At 42.4% G+C, this 17,502-nt stretch overlaps 1 protein-coding gene across 6 annotated transcripts in view; it reads right to left on the bottom strand.

Annotated features, from left to right (window-relative positions):
• Nucleotides 1-232: 232 nt before the first annotated feature.
• FN1 (fibronectin 1) overlaps nucleotides 233-17,502 on the bottom strand; it is a 97,019-nt gene continuing 79,749 nt past the window's right edge. For 3 of the 6 annotated variants that reach the window (XM_087706232.1, XM_087706199.1, XM_087706223.1), the window contains 9 exons: nucleotides 17,141-17,320; nucleotides 16,279-16,368; nucleotides 12,064-12,512; nucleotides 10,362-10,500; nucleotides 9,081-9,245; nucleotides 5,586-5,711; nucleotides 3,459-3,565; nucleotides 2,155-2,247; nucleotides 233-1,135 (listed from right to left, as the gene is read on the bottom strand). In XM_087706232.1, the coding sequence (XP_087562358.1) occupies nucleotides 1,058-1,135; nucleotides 2,155-2,247; nucleotides 3,459-3,565; nucleotides 5,586-5,711; nucleotides 9,081-9,245; nucleotides 10,362-10,500; nucleotides 12,064-12,512; nucleotides 16,279-16,368; nucleotides 17,141-17,320 (1,427 nt within the window). In that variant the 3' untranslated portion in view covers nucleotides 233-1,057. The remainder of the gene's footprint in view (nucleotides 1,136-2,154; nucleotides 2,248-3,458; nucleotides 3,566-5,585; nucleotides 5,712-9,080; nucleotides 9,246-10,361; nucleotides 10,501-12,063; nucleotides 12,513-16,278; nucleotides 16,369-17,140; nucleotides 17,321-17,502) is intronic. The other 3 variants (XM_087706208.1, XM_087706228.1, XM_087706214.1) reach the window with 2 other exon arrangements.

The following is a 17,502-nucleotide window of genomic DNA, read 5'->3' as shown; positions in this document are numbered from 1 at the left end:
ATGGGGCAATAATCTTTTATCAACCTAATTCCCTTTGGAGTTTTATTTTGAGAAAACAATAGGAAATTAAAGAATTTAACAAACTTTCTATAGCTTTCTATAATACCTAAGATTGGTTTTCTTTAGTTCTATTCTGTTTCTGTGGGCTGCTAAGCATAATAATGTCAGAAGTGATTACAGATTGCTGAGCTCAGATTAATTAGAAAAAAAATCAGACAATAGTTCAAAAAAAGACAATTTGGTGAAACCTTTTATTAAAAGAATTGTCTCTCACAGCAGAAAGCTTTGGCACTTACGGTATAAAAAAATAATCACTGATCATAATTATACCAAATTTTTCTGTCCACAGTATACTAAATGTCTTTAATGTATTTTCTTGTAGAAAAATATAAGGACATTTAGAGATTGGGGGGGGGGAGGAATAGAAGGAAATTGATGTTGATAAATAACAGTATGAGATACATATATACTGCTAGGGGAAAAATAGGATCATTTATAAAGATTAAGGCTGTGCATATTATAAATATCACAGTAATAGGATATGCAATTCCCATTGACGCCTGCATGGTTAGCAGAACATATTTCCTTCTTGGATTTTCATTTGAATATTCAGTATTTTCTCTCTCCAATTTTTATGGTCCCGAGGGTGTTTACAAATTGCTGAGCGTTTATTATTAGCAATAGTTGCTTTAAGGAAAATATTGAAAGACTTTGGGAAAAGAATGGACAGGATATATGCTTCCTTGATGAAAAGAAGAATTGAAATGCACCAGAACGGGCCTCCTTTGGACAAGCGCAGCAGAAGTGGAGAAGTGGTGCAGCTGTTGTAAAGCTATCAGGCCTGGGGTAGGAAAACCCAGATGACCACCAGAAGGCAGAAAAGAATCTCAAGTGTCTTTGCTACAAACCTGTGGTCATCCAGATTTTATGGAGCCCAAATATGAGAGCTAAATGCTTTCCTTACCCCAAGATAAGATAGATCTGCTTTCTCCTAGCAGTATTTATAGTGATAGTCTTGGCTGCAACCTCTTTTTGCTTGACGTTAAAATCTTGATAATTAATCTCCACGTTGGTTCTGGGCATCGGACTGTAGATGTAAGGGGTAGAAGCATTCAATTGGACAGTGGATGTTCTGCTGGGGGAAACATGGATAAATATAATTAGCAGTCATAATGTTAAAAGGCAGCAAGTATCTTACTGAAAGTGTGGATAATCTGAACAACATTTATACTGTAGGCTCTTAATGAAAAATCTTAAAATGACCGTTTGATTTCAGAACAAAAATTCAGTGTGTCTCACCATCTGCAACAACCTGAGATTAGATCAAAATACATGTGACATTATATGATGCAAATTCTGCCCTTCTGTACTTAGATCCTGATATTTGGCCCAAATACATAATCACAGACTTTGCTTTTTTTAATGCATATTTTATCACTTGACGCCTATAGACACCTCTGCTAATGTAACTGATGCTTAGGACTCCATGGGAAAGTACTTTCCATTTGTTTTATATTTTGTTTAAGCCTTACCTTTTCTGGTTTATGTTACTGCAATTCTATCATGTAGAACGCAAACAGATCCACATCATTTACCAAAGAAAGTAAAATTATTTGATATCTAACAGCTCAATGTCACTTATGTGGGGGGCGCCCGTGATGGCCTGAGCCCTCTGCCAGCAAAAACGGGCTTCTGCCACGGCTTCCTGCAGGCGCCATGGGCCGGTCCTTCGCTGTTTCCAGGGCGGCCCCGCGGGCCAGAGCTAAGCACCCTGCAGGCCGGATCCGGCCCACGAGGCTCGAGTTTGACACTCCTGCTATAAATCACGTTAGGAAGCTGTGAAATTTGCTTTAGAACATATGCTCCAGTATTTTGGCAATGGACAAGGCAAAGGGACTCTGAGCACTAAAGGCAGAATCTCCTATTTATTCTTATTCAATAGAACACCCCCATTTCACAGAAAGCAAATGGGTGAAATTGTGAGGGGAAAAAAATAGACAATAGGTTATTCACCCATCATCCAAGGACAAAACATGCAAACATAGGGCCTGCAGAATCACAAAATCCAATTAGGAGAAAAAAATACTTTATTCTTAGTATTGATTAAAATTTTAGAGCCACGAATGAGCCCACAGAAGGCCAATGTTCACTTACCGTGTTTGGGCTTTGCTGCTCTCTCTGTAAATAGGTTTGACTAGGAGAACCTTCAGATGCACCAGGTCTACGGCAATTGTCACAACGCCAGCCCTGTAAGAAAAAATATTATTTTTTTTAAAATCCAAACCTGAATGTTCTTGAGGGTATTTTCAAATGTTGTTGGACTTCATCTCCTTCTTGGGCTGGGAATCTTGGTAAAGATTCCAAAAGCATTTTTGGAACAGAAAGAATACCTGCTTTCATGCCCAGATTTAAAGGAGGTGGCTATACAATGGATTATGGAAATAATATAATTTCAACAACTCCAAGATAAGCACATTTAATTTAAAGTTTTTATAGCTGCCCACTCAAATGCGTCTTATGGGCCGTTCTCATTAAACGTTGCTGCAAATAACAATTTATGAAAATAATGGTTTTATGTATATATATGTATGTCTTGTGGCCCAGCAGGAGCCGTTGGAGCTGCCACCAGACTCCGACAGCGAGGGGCCCTGTGAGTCGGCTCTGGAGGACCCTGGACAGGGTACCAACTCAGCAGGGTGCAGAGAGACTAGTTGGCCACCAGGAGGACCGGTGGGGAGGAGACAAGGGAGAGTGATCCAGAAGCCAGCAGTGAGTTGTTCCTGGATGCCCGGCACCGAAGAGCTAATAGGCGTCAGGAACAGTTGCGCAAGTACAGGGGGTAATTGCACTCAGCTGGTGGTCATTAGGCTCCTCTCCAGACTATAAAAAGACTGCTTGTGCACACGCCCCTCTTGCAGAAGTCAACGCAGGAACTAATGACGGAGAACTTCATTGTGAGCTTGGCAGGCTGGATTGCTGCCACGGCTTATCTGTGCTGGATTGCTGCCCAAGTTTGTCTGTGCCGGTTTGCTGCCAAGGGCCTGTCTGTCTGTCTGCTAATTAAATGCCGTAACTTATCTTTGGCTCGGAGTGTGTGGGTGTGGGACGAGGGGGGACAGAACACATATCATATAAAATAACATACTTTTTAATTTTTCATTATCTTGTTTGATAATTTTATATGATTTACTATTTCTCATAGGTCTGTTTTGAAGATACAGTCAACTCTGTGAATATGAATATTTTTATGTACCAGATCAATTTAATTACTTGGCTCGTTTCTACTATTCACAAGCACACAAACACACAGTCAAATATATCTAAATTTTAAAATTGACATTATCTTTTAACTTGATTCAGAGCAGTTGTTTTAAGTGCTTTAAGCAAGAGCACAAAGAGATTATAAAAATTGTCTGGTTAAATAAACAAAAAACTTGACATAGAATGGAAATACCTACCTGTTGTCCTCCATAGCAGGTACATGAGCAGATGGCCCCAAGATATTCTTTCTGCCACTGCTCTCCTACATGATACATCTTCCCATCATCATAACAAGTTGCTTCATCTGCAATCAATTAATAAGTCTTTCAAAAATTGGAAGACTACCACGCTTTGTTAACTTATGCATGCATTATCATTATCTCCAATATTAGTTTCATCCTAAAACACTGCCAAATTATTCTGAAATAATTAATTCTATTGCTTTCTAGTATGAGCACATTTTTGCAGATTCTTTTTTCCCCATAATTATCTATGAAGAAAACATTTCATAGAGTTGAAAATAATTACAGAAATCACTGAATCCCTCTCCTGCTCAGTCAAAATATCTAGCAAAGATATTTTGTGGAAGCCTGTTCTATTGGTGGATAGTTGACACTGTTATTTTTGATATCTATCCTGATCTCTTCCCTTGTAGCTTGAACCCATTGGTACTGGTACTGCCCTTTACAGTGAAAAAGAAGTTCCCTTTGTCTTAAAAAGTTACAGGGAAAAGAAAATTAATTCTCAAACTCTTCAAGTTTGTCAATAGTGTCCAGTCTGGTACTCCAGAGCCATACGTGGATCTCAAAATTCCTCCAATCCTGATTAGATCTGCCTTTCAGAAAGGGCCCTAGTCCACAATTTTACAGGCCAAGCGGCAGTCTTTAGCATCGCATTAAAAAATTAGGAATCTGCATTCCATAAAAATGTTGTATTCCTGCTGCATTTCAAAGGTGAAGGAACTGTAGTCCCATAATGGCTGGGAGGATAGTTTTATAGGGACAGTTTTATAGTTTTATAGCAGTGTATCAGAGCATGATCTGCTGACTGGCTGTTCTTCTATTACAGTAGGGATTGTTTTATAAATTAACTATTTGAATTCTGCAAAATAATCTATATATTTCCATTCAATATAGGTAGTCCTTGAGTTTTGAATGAGATGGAGCCTGCCCATTCCATTCATAACCCGAGGATTCGTAGGTGTGAATTGCGTAATTTGAATGTGATCAATTCTTCCTTTTGCCCACACATTTGCTAATTGAATGCAAGGCTCGTTAAGGGCACAAGAGGCATCTCAGGGTGGGGAAGGCCATGGGGGGCTTAGTGATAGAACAGGCCTCCTTATTACCTTGTTCTCCCTCCCCTGCAGTCCCCAGAATGGCTCTCCCCATAACCTGCCATGCCGGGTCACTTTCCTTATGAAGGTCTGTCTCTCCAGCCTGTTTTTTGGCCTGCCCCCCCCCTTTCTTTCTTTTTTTCAAAGAAAGTCTTTTTATTTTTTGTTTTGCTCCCTCCTTTCTTGTCGGCAAAGCATTTGATGAAGCCTTAGGCGACACAAAACGAGGTGCAGAGGGCCACGCATGCCCTTCCAGTCCTCCTTTCTCCCCACTGAAGTGCTTGGTGAAGACTTTGGCGACAGGAAAAGGGGTGCAGAGGGCCTTTCCGGGCCCCCTTTCTCACCGCCAAAATGCTTGAGGATTGAGTCGCTGTCGGCTTCATCAGCCCTTTGGAAAAAACCTTTGCGGTAGGAAGAGAGTTTTGGAAAGGCACACCCACTCCTCCCAACCTCCATTGGGAGCCAAAGCCTACGGGGACGCAATCTGTAGGCAGCCTTCGGCAAGAAAATGGCAAACGGGGGAAAGGCCTTTCCTCTGTTTGCAAATGTGCAGGCCTCAATTCACAGGGGATAAGAGGCCTAAAGTGCAAGATCCCGCGAGATCAGTAGCATGAGATCTTGCGTGATCTCATGCTACGTTTAGGCCCCTGTCCTCTGCGAATGCACCGAAACCCTGAAGCAACGAAGCAAGCAAAAAAACTTGGGACAGAGCCTTAGCAAAGGAAGTCTCCACGGGCGAAGGGTCTGTGAAGACCCGGTCGGGGTGAGGTGGGGGTGGAAGAGGCAGGGCGAATGTTGCAGAGCTTCTGGGTCATTTTTAAGGGTGAACAACTGCCTTGGTGCTGCAACGTTTGTAATTTCGGGACTTGTTCGTAAAGACTAGGGAGCGCCTATTGTATAACGTAGAACGTTCGCCAAGGGAACACTCGGAATTCAGGGCTTATCTGTACAACGTAAGTTAGAGACGCTGTTCATGAAAAATACATACGGGGGTCACACTTGAATTCTCCTTTTCCATTTCCAAGGCAAGTGCAGCTCATCACCTGGCCATTCTCTCCATGCCTATCCCACTTCTCACCGATCTTATAGTTCATCCCATTGTCATGACACCACTCTGAACGAAACAAAATAATAGTTGGAAGCGGAATGGTTTGCAACTGCAAAGCTTTTAATACAAGTTGATTTTTGTACTGCTTGTGCCCTGAAACTGATGCATTGGTGAGAGGAAACGACATAGAGCAACATCTTAGTTGAGAAAGGAAGAGCTCTGCTCCAGGGCCACTGAAATGAAATGGCAACTTAATCACAGTTGGAGATCTTAAGAAAGCCTCACCAGCGCAAGGTTGACTCAGCCTTCTGTTTTTACGAGGTTGGTAAAATGGGGACCCAGATTGCTGGGCACAATATGCTGACTCTGTAAACCACTTAGTGTTGTAAAGCACTATATGTCTATTGCGATTTATGATCAACATTTCAGACAACATTTCCTACACATTTCCTATTTGCAAGTGTGAATTCTTGCTCTAAGGTCAAGGCAACGTAGTAGTTGTGTTGAAGGACCCTGGTTCAATGTTCAGTTTCTTCCAAAGTCCTTCAACCCAACAACTACGTTGCCTTGACCTCAGAGCAAGAATGCCTGGAAAATCCCTGTTTGAGCCCCAGAACAGCTCCTTCCAATGAGCTCAGTGACTCAATGTGGGCAAGATTCCCACTATGACCTCTACTCAAATGTGTAGCAATTTACATATCCACATCCTAGGGTCAGCCAAAATTTATTCCTAAAATTTCATCTCAATACCTTATTTATTATTGGAACATAAAATGCATCATATGTAATACATAATTCAAGATTATTTTTATTGTTTTAGCAAGCTTTTTGACTCCACAGGGTTCAAAGTATAGGGGAATATAAGCTATAATCCATAGTATGAATGAATCAATCAATTAAGGTTTCAGGTGGATTCTAATAATGGCTGCAAATGCTTACAGATTAGATTCTGTGTCTGGATATAGTGATGGATTACATTGGAGGAGGGCCCTACATTGAAACTAAGTCATAATTAGGCAGAGGTAATTTTCTGGCTATTCTCAAGAGCAGCAACATAGTCTGAGAATTCTGATAAAATGATAATGTTGATGGAATTGCATGTGACAAACTTGAATGGGTAGGTTGAGTGACAGGACTGGCTCAAAATTCACCTAGTGAAGGACTAGAAGAACAGTTGGTCTTACTTGAACTGTCTTTCTCACAGTCTTGTGGGAGGCTCAGGAATGGGTATTATCACATCCAATCTGCCCAGAGACTGAGTTAGAACTGAAGCCATGCCACTCTGCTCTCTCTGCCTGGATCCAGTTTCCAGTAGCTCCATTGAGATACCTGGAAGGTAAGGGTAGAAGAAACTCCTCCTACCCCTCCCAGTCCACTGGCTGACCTAGGCTAACAAGGACCTCTACTGCCTGGCTCAGGTCAACAAGTACTAAAATCTGCATTTTACTTGCATTTTAGGGTGGGCCTGAACCCTCCCACAACACTCCAAGAAAGACAGTTCAGGTAAGACCAACTGTACTTCTCCGGAGTAGCTTGTGGGAAGGTTCAGGAATGGGACATACCAAAGCTGGTGTCCAAGGATGGGAATCTACGGATCCTGAGCTGCCGAGGTGTCTAACACCCGTTGCAACACCCTTCTGCCAAAGGAAGCCTCAGCTGATGCATAAGTGTCCAGCCGATAATGCTTTATGAAGGGCAATGCGGTCAACTGGAGCCACTGAGGCTCCGGATGGAGCAAGACCCCCTGACACAGTATGCTCCTGGCACAGGGATATGTCTTCCTAGGGCATAGCGTCCATCCTCTTGGCCACCCCTTCCGGCCACATGTACTCACAAGTCACTGAAATTGCCTCTACCAACTCCAATCTTCTTATCCTGTGGTTCAGGGACAAGTGGCAAGCTGAAGGATCAAGCATGGCACCTTGCCTCCATGTGGCTCCCAAAATGGCGGCCTCCGGTTCCACGGCCCGAAACACCACAAGACGGGAAAAAAGGCTATCCACAATACAACAGGAGATCATGCCTCCAATTGTCCCCTCGTTGGCACTCTCAGTGAGATCGGGTCACCTAGTCATTACTTTTAAAGCCCTACATGGTATCGGACCTGGGTACTTGAGAGACCGCCTCCTGCCAATTACCTCCCTATGACCAATTAGATCCCACAGATTAGGCCTACTCTGGATACCATCAGCTAGCCAGTGTCGACTGTCGACCACCCGGGGGAGGACCTTTTCTGTGGCTGCTCCGGCCCCCTGGAATGATCTCCCCATGGAGATTCGGACCCTCACCACCCTTCAGGCTTTCTGCATAGCCATCAGGACCTGGCTGTTCTGGCAGGCCTGGGGCTGTTGAGTTCCCTGCCCCACTTGAATTGCTGCGTTTGTTGTATTTTTAATCTGTCTCTGTATTCTGTTTGTCTTGTTCATTTTTGTATTGCCCCTTCCCCATGTGTTTGTTCGCCCCCCTGAGTCCCCCTGGGAATAGGGCGGCATACAAGTTTAATAAATACAATACAAATACAATACAATATGCCTGCGACGAGCAACGAGCCCAGCCGATCCTTGCAACCCACCTACATACTTCTCTGAGCTGCAGCACGTGGAGTCCCAAAATGGCAGTCGCCAACTCCCCAGCCCAAAAAGAAGCAGCAACAAAGACCGTCCTGTCCCTGGTACAGTGGGACATCTGCCTGCGGCCCAGGCAATCGCCCTACAACCACCAATTTGAGCCCCAGTGGGTGGCTCTTCAATCAGTGCCTTCTCCTGGCAGTAAGGTTCAGCTTCCACTCAAATAAGAAGTGAAGGAAGTCCAGAGGGGAGGAGGTAGGAAGGTGCAGGAAAGGGAATAGCAAGGAAGATGATTTAAGGAAAGAAATCAGGAACCAAGACAAAATGGTCTCTCTAGGGCCGAGACTAAGTTGAAACTGGAGCCAGGCAGAGACAGCAGAGTTTCAATTCTAACTCAGTCTCTAGGCAGATTGGACATGGTAATACCCATTCCTGAACCCTCGCACAAGCTACTCCAGAAAAACCTTGAGTCATTCTCCCTAACCCAAGCTCTATACCTTTAAAAAGACATAATCCTGATTCTCAGTATCCAAGTTGCACCATGTTTGTACATTCTCTGTTCCTGAATTAATGATTATTCCTGAATTTACCATATTTTTGATTAACCGGTACATGCCAACCAAGAACCATGCTTTCAAAATAGCTCTTGTCAATTGCCAGTAATAAAGAGTCACTTTTAAGACAAAATATGGGAACACAAATTTTTAACAAAGTAATTTCAAGTTAGATAAGTAGACTACAAAAAAGGAGAACTTATGAACGGCAAAATATGGACATTATTCTAGTGTAGAAAGCACATTTAAATTAATATTTAAGAGTTCCGTATGTCCTAACTATTAATAAAAAAGATGTACAAGAAGGTACTCACTTGAAGAATCACATCTGAAATGTCCACTACCAAGACCTAAACATTGGCACCACAATTTGAATCCAGTGTCAGACAGTCTTTCCCACTCATCCCCAATGGAATAGAAAGAACCAGTGAAGGTATCATAACATACATCATCAGTGGGTGGGCTTAATCTTTCAGAAACTGCAAAGCAAAGTAAATAACATTTTGTTACATCCATACATTCTGCAGGTAATGATGAACCCTCTCTACACTCCTTATAACAGATGCCTCATCATAATTACATGCATACATGGAATTCTCACTCAAGGCTACAGGAAGAAAAACGCCCAGAGTCAGCGGCAGAAAGCATATGCAAAATGTTCCTTCTAGATTAAGACTCCCAGGAGACATCTTGAGAAGCTGCTCTTAGCCAGGGAAAGCCTTTGGCCTTACAAGAAGAATGTAGCTGTGGATTTCTGCCTTTTGTAGATACTCAGACCAGCTATGAAGAGGTTGTAGTGTTCAATGGCATATCATTTCAGACGTGTGTGTGTGGGGTGTGTGTGTCTTCTTATCATTAAGACCTTTTGCTTTAAATGCATGGTTTTTCTTAATGAGCTTTTTTTAACAGAGAAAAAAAATTTCAGTTGTGTGTGGGCATTCCCATCTGCAAATGAAACAGCAATGACAAATATTGGGATGGTGATCAGGGAAAAATAAAGTATTCTGAACAGGTTATTATATAACTAGCCTACTAGAGAACTGAAGAACTATGGTAGTTAGGATCCTGGACTAAGACAAGAAGCATTCCCACTTTTTCCCTCTCCGACTAGATTCCCTTCGTGGGGAAGTAAACAAGGCTGCGTGTGTGTATAAGACCAAGGAAGAGAGGGCCCGTGTGTGCTCTCCCTAAAGGACTATGGAGATAACATGAAGCCAGCGCAATCATCGGCTAGTAAAAGGGGGGAAAAGGAGTCTCTGCAGGTTTTATTCCGCTAATCATAGCTGACTTTAGGGGGCAGTTCACATGTCCGTTTCTAGGCCAGTGAAGCACTGTTACCTTCCCAACAAAGTGGCACCTTTTAATCTACTTGCATTTATATGTTTCAAACTGCTAGATTGGCAGGAGCTGGGGCAAGTGACGAGTCCCCTCCATCACATGATGGTAGGACTTGAACCGCCGGAGCAGACCTTCTCTGGCATCTTTTAAATCACTACGCCACAGCGTCTCTCTATCAACTAGTAAGCTGTAAAAAAATACCATTGTGAAATAAAATTAGATAAGCATAATAGTAGAATCTTCTCATTCCCACTCACCATCATTGCCCACTGTAACCGTCTCTTCAAGAACTCTGTGTCTTCTCCGATTTTTAACTGCTTCTACTATGATGTTGTAGGTTGCCCCCCTAGTAAGACCCATAAGAGTAGCACTAGAATACTCGCCAGGAACTTTGAGCTGTGGTTTGAGAAAAGGTTGTTTAAAACATAGTTTTTAAAACTTTTTTGCTTTCTAGCAATATAGGAAACTGGTTCTTATACGTTTTCCGGTAGTGAGCCATTTAACAGGAGGAAGAATTTACATTATAACCTTTAACTAATTTTCATATTATCTTCAGTGAGAGCAATAAACCTGTGTGCCTTTTTAGACAACAGAAACCTACCCTGGAATCTAACATTAGCCTTCTTTATTCACACCTCTTGTTAATTCCAGTATGATTTTTTCCAATGTAAACGGGATTTGAATGGCAGTTTATTGTCTGCACCTGAAAGTGCCTATCCAGATACAGGCTCTTTTGAGGTGACAGCCCTCCGCAGATTTTGGATGAACCCAGAAGGGCAGTCATAGTTAATACATAGATAGGGGACTATCAGGCGACCCATAGGTCCAGATTAAACTGAGAAATTGAACAAACTTTAGAGGAAGCTACTTGACATTTTTTGCTAAGAAAATTATATAGCCCTGTTTATGTAGTCATCAGAGATCAATCTTAAGAAAACTTTGCTAATATCGGTTATTTTCTGTTTAAAGCCTACTCTCTCTAATGTTAGCAATTATTTTCCACATATGTTCAATTAACTGGCTCACTTTTTTTTCATTCCATTGCTTTGTTTTCATCATAGATCCTTCTTCGTGTTACATTTTTATCTTTTAATCCAGTTATTATTAGGCAGCATGATGACAAGACAAGTGCTATTATTTAGAGGACAGATATTCAACAGGAATCACAAATGCAAAGTCAAAACCCTCCAGGTGGCCCCTAAAGCTTCTGCAAAAGTGGTCAGCAAATTGTAAATTTCACTGTCTCATCAGGAAGAGAATAATAATTCTCTTATCTATATTGTGCAAATGCAGCAATCAACTCACCTGCTTTGATGCACACATTTGCCAGTTTCTAGCTCTTTCCCTTCTACCTCTAAAATACCGATATATATATACATATACATATACATATACATATACATATACATATACATATACATATACATACATACATACATACATACATACATACATACATACATACATACATACATACATATATATATATATATATATATATATATATATATATATACCAGATTTATCTGGCTTTCCTCTTCATCTCCCTTCCAAACTCTGCTGTGGGTAGTTTCCATCTGAAATTGTTCTATGAAAATCCCTATTCCAGACTTTTTAAAAGTCTGATTCCGTAGAGCTATCGAATGTCTTCCAATTCAGCCATTTCTGGTCTCCTGAAGAAACTTCAACCCATCCTACTGGATTGTGGTTTCTCAGATTTAGAACTCTCTCCTTAAAAAACCCACCCGTCCTCAAACAAGAGGCAGCACTACTGCTTTTCTTCTTAAATCCTCATTCTTAAGTGATAACGTCAACAAACACAAATTCCATTGTTGCCCTTGGTGGACACAAAGCACCACAGCTGGTTCAGCTTACCTGGTAGATCTTATACAGAAGCTGTTATTTAACTAAAAGCAATATGGGCACATTGTTTCATCACTGACAATTAATCTAAGTTACCTCAATAGGTTCTTCTTCAGCACTGACCGGTTGGCAAGAAATAATGTATTCAGAGCTATCTGTGTAAGGTGTCCACGAGATAGTTGTCCGAGAAAGTGCTTCCTGGGGCCTTGTGTAATTATCCTTGGATAGAAGGGTGTGATGATAAGAAGGTTTGTCAACATCAGGAACCTGAAAGGGATGATGGATCAACACGACTGCCTGTTCTTCCCTATCGGGAGTTGCTGGAGTTGGGGAGGTTCGAGACGCAAATTCTTCCACAATGACTTGCTGACCTGGGTTGCTCAGGATGGGTTGCTGACCAGAAGAACCTGGAATTGGGATACCGTTTCCATTGTCATAGGGGTTGTTTGTGAGGTAAGGTACATTTCCCAGAACAGAAGGCACATCCAAGATCTCTGTCATCTTTTTACCAGAATGCGGTGGAGTTACCAGCCGGGGAAGCTCATCTAGCCAAAGAAAGGTTAGAAGCCGTGAAAGCCAGGGGCCGAAAGCTCCAACAAGCGTCCCATTTGAGATGGAGGAAATCTGCCCCACGGTATCTTAATTCAAGCAATTAAATTTTAGCAATAGTCTCAAAAAAGCAACATTATTCTTCAAAGCCTCGTTAAATTACTCTCACAGCGCTTGAACCAAAAGAAAGCATTGGAATTTGGAAGTAAAGCCAAATTAGAATGACGACCAAAGAATTTTGAAAGATGCATAAAAAGCAAAAGCCCCATTTGCCAAACGACTGAATTGCTGCTATATTTATAAGTAAATGAATTTAACACCTTAATCACCGTTACTGCTACATAGTTTTCCCAAAATAAATTTCTTAAGGGAGAATTATATATTGCATTACACATATTTACATATTTACAAAACCAGTTCTCCTAAAATGTCAACCCTTGGATTCCTATAAATGCTTCAATAATTGAATCTACAGTTTCAATTGGAGAGCCAGCAAATTATTCCCAAGAGTTTTATGGATCTACTTCCTACCCTTTGGTTATGAGACCATATGTAAAACAGCCGTTTTCTTTCACCAACGAATAGTTTCATGAAACATGATTAATTTATTTGTTATAAATCATTATTTTTCATAAAATATAAAGTAGCTGATTTAGACCTAATGAAAGTACTAAAAATAAAGAAATAGGAGGAGAGCATGAGAGATTTTTAATCCACAGGAATCAATAATTCAAACCAAATTATCCCCTTTTTTAATTTACTGAGTCAATGGAAATAAGGAAGATTTAAACTGTAGTTGAAATCTAATTCAATGCTATAATATAACATTCTCTATTTATCTGGAATTAAATACTCTTGAACAGAGAATTTTCATTCTGAATAAATTAGTATAGTACAATAGATTTTTTTTAAAATAAATAAATAAATAAAAATCATTCTCAGGTTTTTGATATCATAGTAAGAAAGGCTGGTTTTGCAGCCAATCAGGGTTGCAGTAATATATTTTTGAGATTTTAGCAATCAAAAGTCCTTCACCTTGCATAGGGTGTTAGAGAATGTTATCAAACTTCAAATGGACATTTAAAGTGAACTAAATCGATTTATCTGGAATATATCTATCATACCTTCTGCCAAATTCAGCCTAGACAGCACTTCAATCATTTTCACAGAAAATTCAGAAGAAAGGAAGATTAACTAAATCCATGAAACGATAATGAACTAGAATTCTATTATATTTTGCATAAATCAACATCTAAGCAATGAGAGGTTGTAAACAATGTTTATGTAAGTTACAAAAGTATACTCACTTATCTTCAAATATATAAATGACAGTGGCAAATGAAATGGTAAGAGGATTATACAATTAACTGCCTCATTACCAGAAATTCAAAAACAAGTACGGTCTCCAAAGTGAGGCGTGGGAGGAGTCACAACTGGGTATTAACACAGCCATTTTGCCCAGAGACTGAGGTAAATCTTGAGGCCACACCTCTGCTCCTGCTCCTGACTTTCCCAAATTAACCTCAGTCTTCGGCCCAGAAGGAGTGTTTTTCCTGACTCTTCCTTCACTTCGAAGATCTTTTCAGCAGACTAATTCCTCTGTTTGGATCACCTCTCCTCATCCGTGCTTCGCCTGCTGCTAGCCCTAGAGCCTTGCCGCTTCGCTAGTACAAGCCCCGAGCAGCTGGATGTTCTTGGGGGGGGGGGGAGCCCTTACCTAGCCGCAAGCTCCGAGGAGATCCAGGCATCGAGGTATCGCAGAAAGCAGAGGCCCAGCAGATGACATTCTCCCAGTGTTTCCCGAGGATCAGAGCGGAGAACTCGGACCATAGGCTCGGTGGCCGCCATCTTGTATCGTGGCCCAGCCTGATTCCCTGGGATCCCCAAGGGGCTCTAACAGAGGGCGCAGTTCCCTTTGGCCCCCCTTATCACCTACCCACCCCTCGGGGGCATGGGGAGATTCCTTCAGGCCCAGGGCTCCTAGCCCTTTCAGGCGCCAGCTGGCCCCACAATCACCAGGTCCAGGGGATTTTTTGCAACCCCCAGATCTTCATCCCTCCTCCCAGAGAGCTTTCACGAGGTCCTAGCCAGAACCAAAGCACAGAGGATAGCCACAGGGATGAAGCACCAGTCCCAGGGTTCCAGAAGAAAGACTTCCCGGGGTAAGCCCAGGGGTCTTCATGACCATTCCAGGTCATCTGCCCCCAGAGAGACCAGGTCATCCTCTCCCTCCACTGTCAGCGAGGGCTCGGATCTAGAGGAGGGGGAACTGAAGGACATTGGGTTTTCAGAGGACGAGGAGGCCCAAGTCCCTGAGGCGCCCAATATCACCAGTCTTTTCCCTCCCTCCTTATTTAGCTCCTTATTACGTAAGGCCAAGGCCACGGCAGACCTGGACAACAATCCAGAGCCAAGCCCACCCCTGCTGCCACCCCTGGCACGAGTGAGGGGAACAAGAAGGGCCCTTCCACAGGCCCCAGGTGGAGAAGGAGGAGATCCCTACCCCAGACTTGTTCTTAGAGGTGCTTAAGTCCCAGTGCGTTAAACCAGATTCCTTCCCCAACCCAGGGAGCAATGACCGCAATGGTACCTATTCGGCTGGGGAGCGCATCTGGAATCCCAAATAGCCCAGGGCTGCTGGACCCCAATGGACCTGCACAACAACATCAACTGGCTGGAGCTCAGAGCCATCCATCTGTTGTTCAAGGCAACAGTGTCTGACCAACACATTCTGGTCCTGATGGACAACATGGGAGCCAAGGCCCACGTGAACAAGCAGGGGGGCACGCATTCCAAGGTTCTGTGCAACGAGGCCCTACGGCTGGGGAACAGGGTGGAAAGGAACATCCGATTGATCAGAGCAGAGCACATCTCCGGAGTAGAGAACCAGCAGGCGGACTGGCTCAGCAGGGAGACAGTCGTCAATGGAGAATGGCAACTCCACCCGGGGAGCCACTCTCCGGCCACCATCAGCAGATGGATCAGATTAGCCATCTCCAAGGCCTACAAAGCACAAGGACTCCAGGTTCCAGAGGGCATCACCACACACTCCACCAGAAGTGCTGCCACCTCAGCAGCCTGGGCCACACAGGCTCCAGTCGAGGAGATCTGCAGAGCTGCCACCTGGTCCTCTCCCTTGCCCTTCATCAGGCACTACTGGCTGGATGCATACGCCTCCGTGAGGAGGGTTCTTCATGGAGTCCTGGACTCCCAGGAGGCTCAGGCCCAGTGATTCCCTCTAACTTTGGTATGTCCCAGTTGTGACTCCTCCCAAGCCTCACTTCGGAGACTGTCAGTTGGTCTTACCTGAACTGCATGTCTCGAAGGTGGTGTGGGAGTAGTCACTGCCCATCGTTAGGGCGCCCCACGCTAGGTGCCTGAGCTAGTTCAGTTATGGTCAGTCAGGGATCGGGCAGGAAGGATGTGTGTGTGTGTGTGTGTGTGTGTGTGTTCTCTGTCCCTTCCCAGGTTTCTCTGCAGCAGACCATCAGTTAATCTGGGAAAGTCAGGAGGAGGAGCGGAAGGGTGGCCTCAAGATTTACCTCAGTCTTCGGGCAAAAAGGCTGTGTTAACACCCAGTTGTGACTCCTCCCATGCCACCTTTGAGACATGCAATTCAGGTAAGACCAACTGACATTTGGGCTTTTCTTTTGAGATTGATTTGACCATGCAATTCCACATATGTTTGTTCAAGAAATATTTCTCACTGAATTGCATAGGATTTATTTGAAGACACAGGAATGAAATCTAAGCTAATGTTACCTGTTTTTTTCCTTCCAATCAATGGTTCACTCTTCTGATTATTCTTGACAGCAATTATATAAATGATATATTCTGTCCCTGGCTCCAGATCTGATGGAAGAAAAATTTAAAAGGACATTGCAGCCAATTCAGGATTTAGGATATTCAGAAATGCAAAAAGCCTGCTCAGATTTTAATAAAGTATAAGTTTATGAGGATTTTATCTGTTTCTGTGGCTCTATTGCTTTATCTTTTATTACTTTTGTGTAATGTATATTTTTTTTAAACTATTTTTGTTGGTTGTATACAATCTTATAGCATTGTAAGTGCTATCATTACCAATCATTTAAAAAAAAACACCAATTCTTATCTGCCTTCAATCCCCAGGATATATTGTAGCTTATCATGCAATAAGTACCTATGTGGAGTATTCTATTTCAGATTTAAGACAAAAAAGATTAGTTATAAATGGACTAAACATGTTAGGATGGGATCAAAATCTACACTTGCCTTCAAAAATCATTAAGTCGTTAGGTAGAGAACATGTCCTAGTTTTGAAAATCAATGCTTTACTTCATACCCTCCTAATGTATTGTTACTACACAATACACCAGTCCCAGTTTGACTTTTAAAAAGTTTCTTCACAATATTTAGAAGCAAAATGATTCCAAGTTCAATCCTCACAATTTTAAAGTGCAGCTGAGAAAATCTTGCCTGTAAACCCAAGGAGCCGTTGCTACTCCTTGTATCCAGCAGTTAATGGCAGTTTCAAAGGCTCATTGTGTTTTCCTATGGCTGCAGATTCTAAATGCTGCCAAATTACCTTTCCTCGATATGATGTTCCAGGGCAGAGTCAATGAGCTTCATTATGAAAAGTTCATACCTGTGATAGTGGCCTCAGTAATACCAGGACGAGGACGAGGAATTAGCTCCCGGGTTGGGCCGCCAACTTGCTCATATTTGATCATGTAGCCAGTGATCTTAGCCCGTGGCGGCTGCCAGCTGATCAACAAGGAGTTGCTTGTAGTTGTGAGGAAGCGCAGATTGGAAGGTGCATCAATGGCTAAAGAGCAAAACCATTTCAATGAATATTAGTTATTGCAATTTCCATCTATTTTCAATCACTGTCATGTTTGTTTTTTGTCATTCTCAGAAGGTGATTGGAGACAGAAACCAGTCACAAAGAATTGCAAAGAACAAAGGTGAAAGAAGAAAGCTCATAGGAATTTTTACTCAGCATCATTA

This window comes from Thamnophis sirtalis, unplaced genomic scaffold, assembly GCF_051295495.1.
Source record: "Thamnophis sirtalis isolate CommonGarterSnake01/CBP01778 unplaced genomic scaffold, rThaSir2_p1.2 scaffold_1, whole genome shotgun sequence".
NCBI classification, from domain to species: domain Eukaryota; kingdom Metazoa; phylum Chordata; class Lepidosauria; order Squamata; family Natricidae; genus Thamnophis; species Thamnophis sirtalis.
The sequence above is the reverse complement of the archived record's forward strand: the minus strand, read 5'-3'. Positions and strand labels throughout refer to the sequence as shown.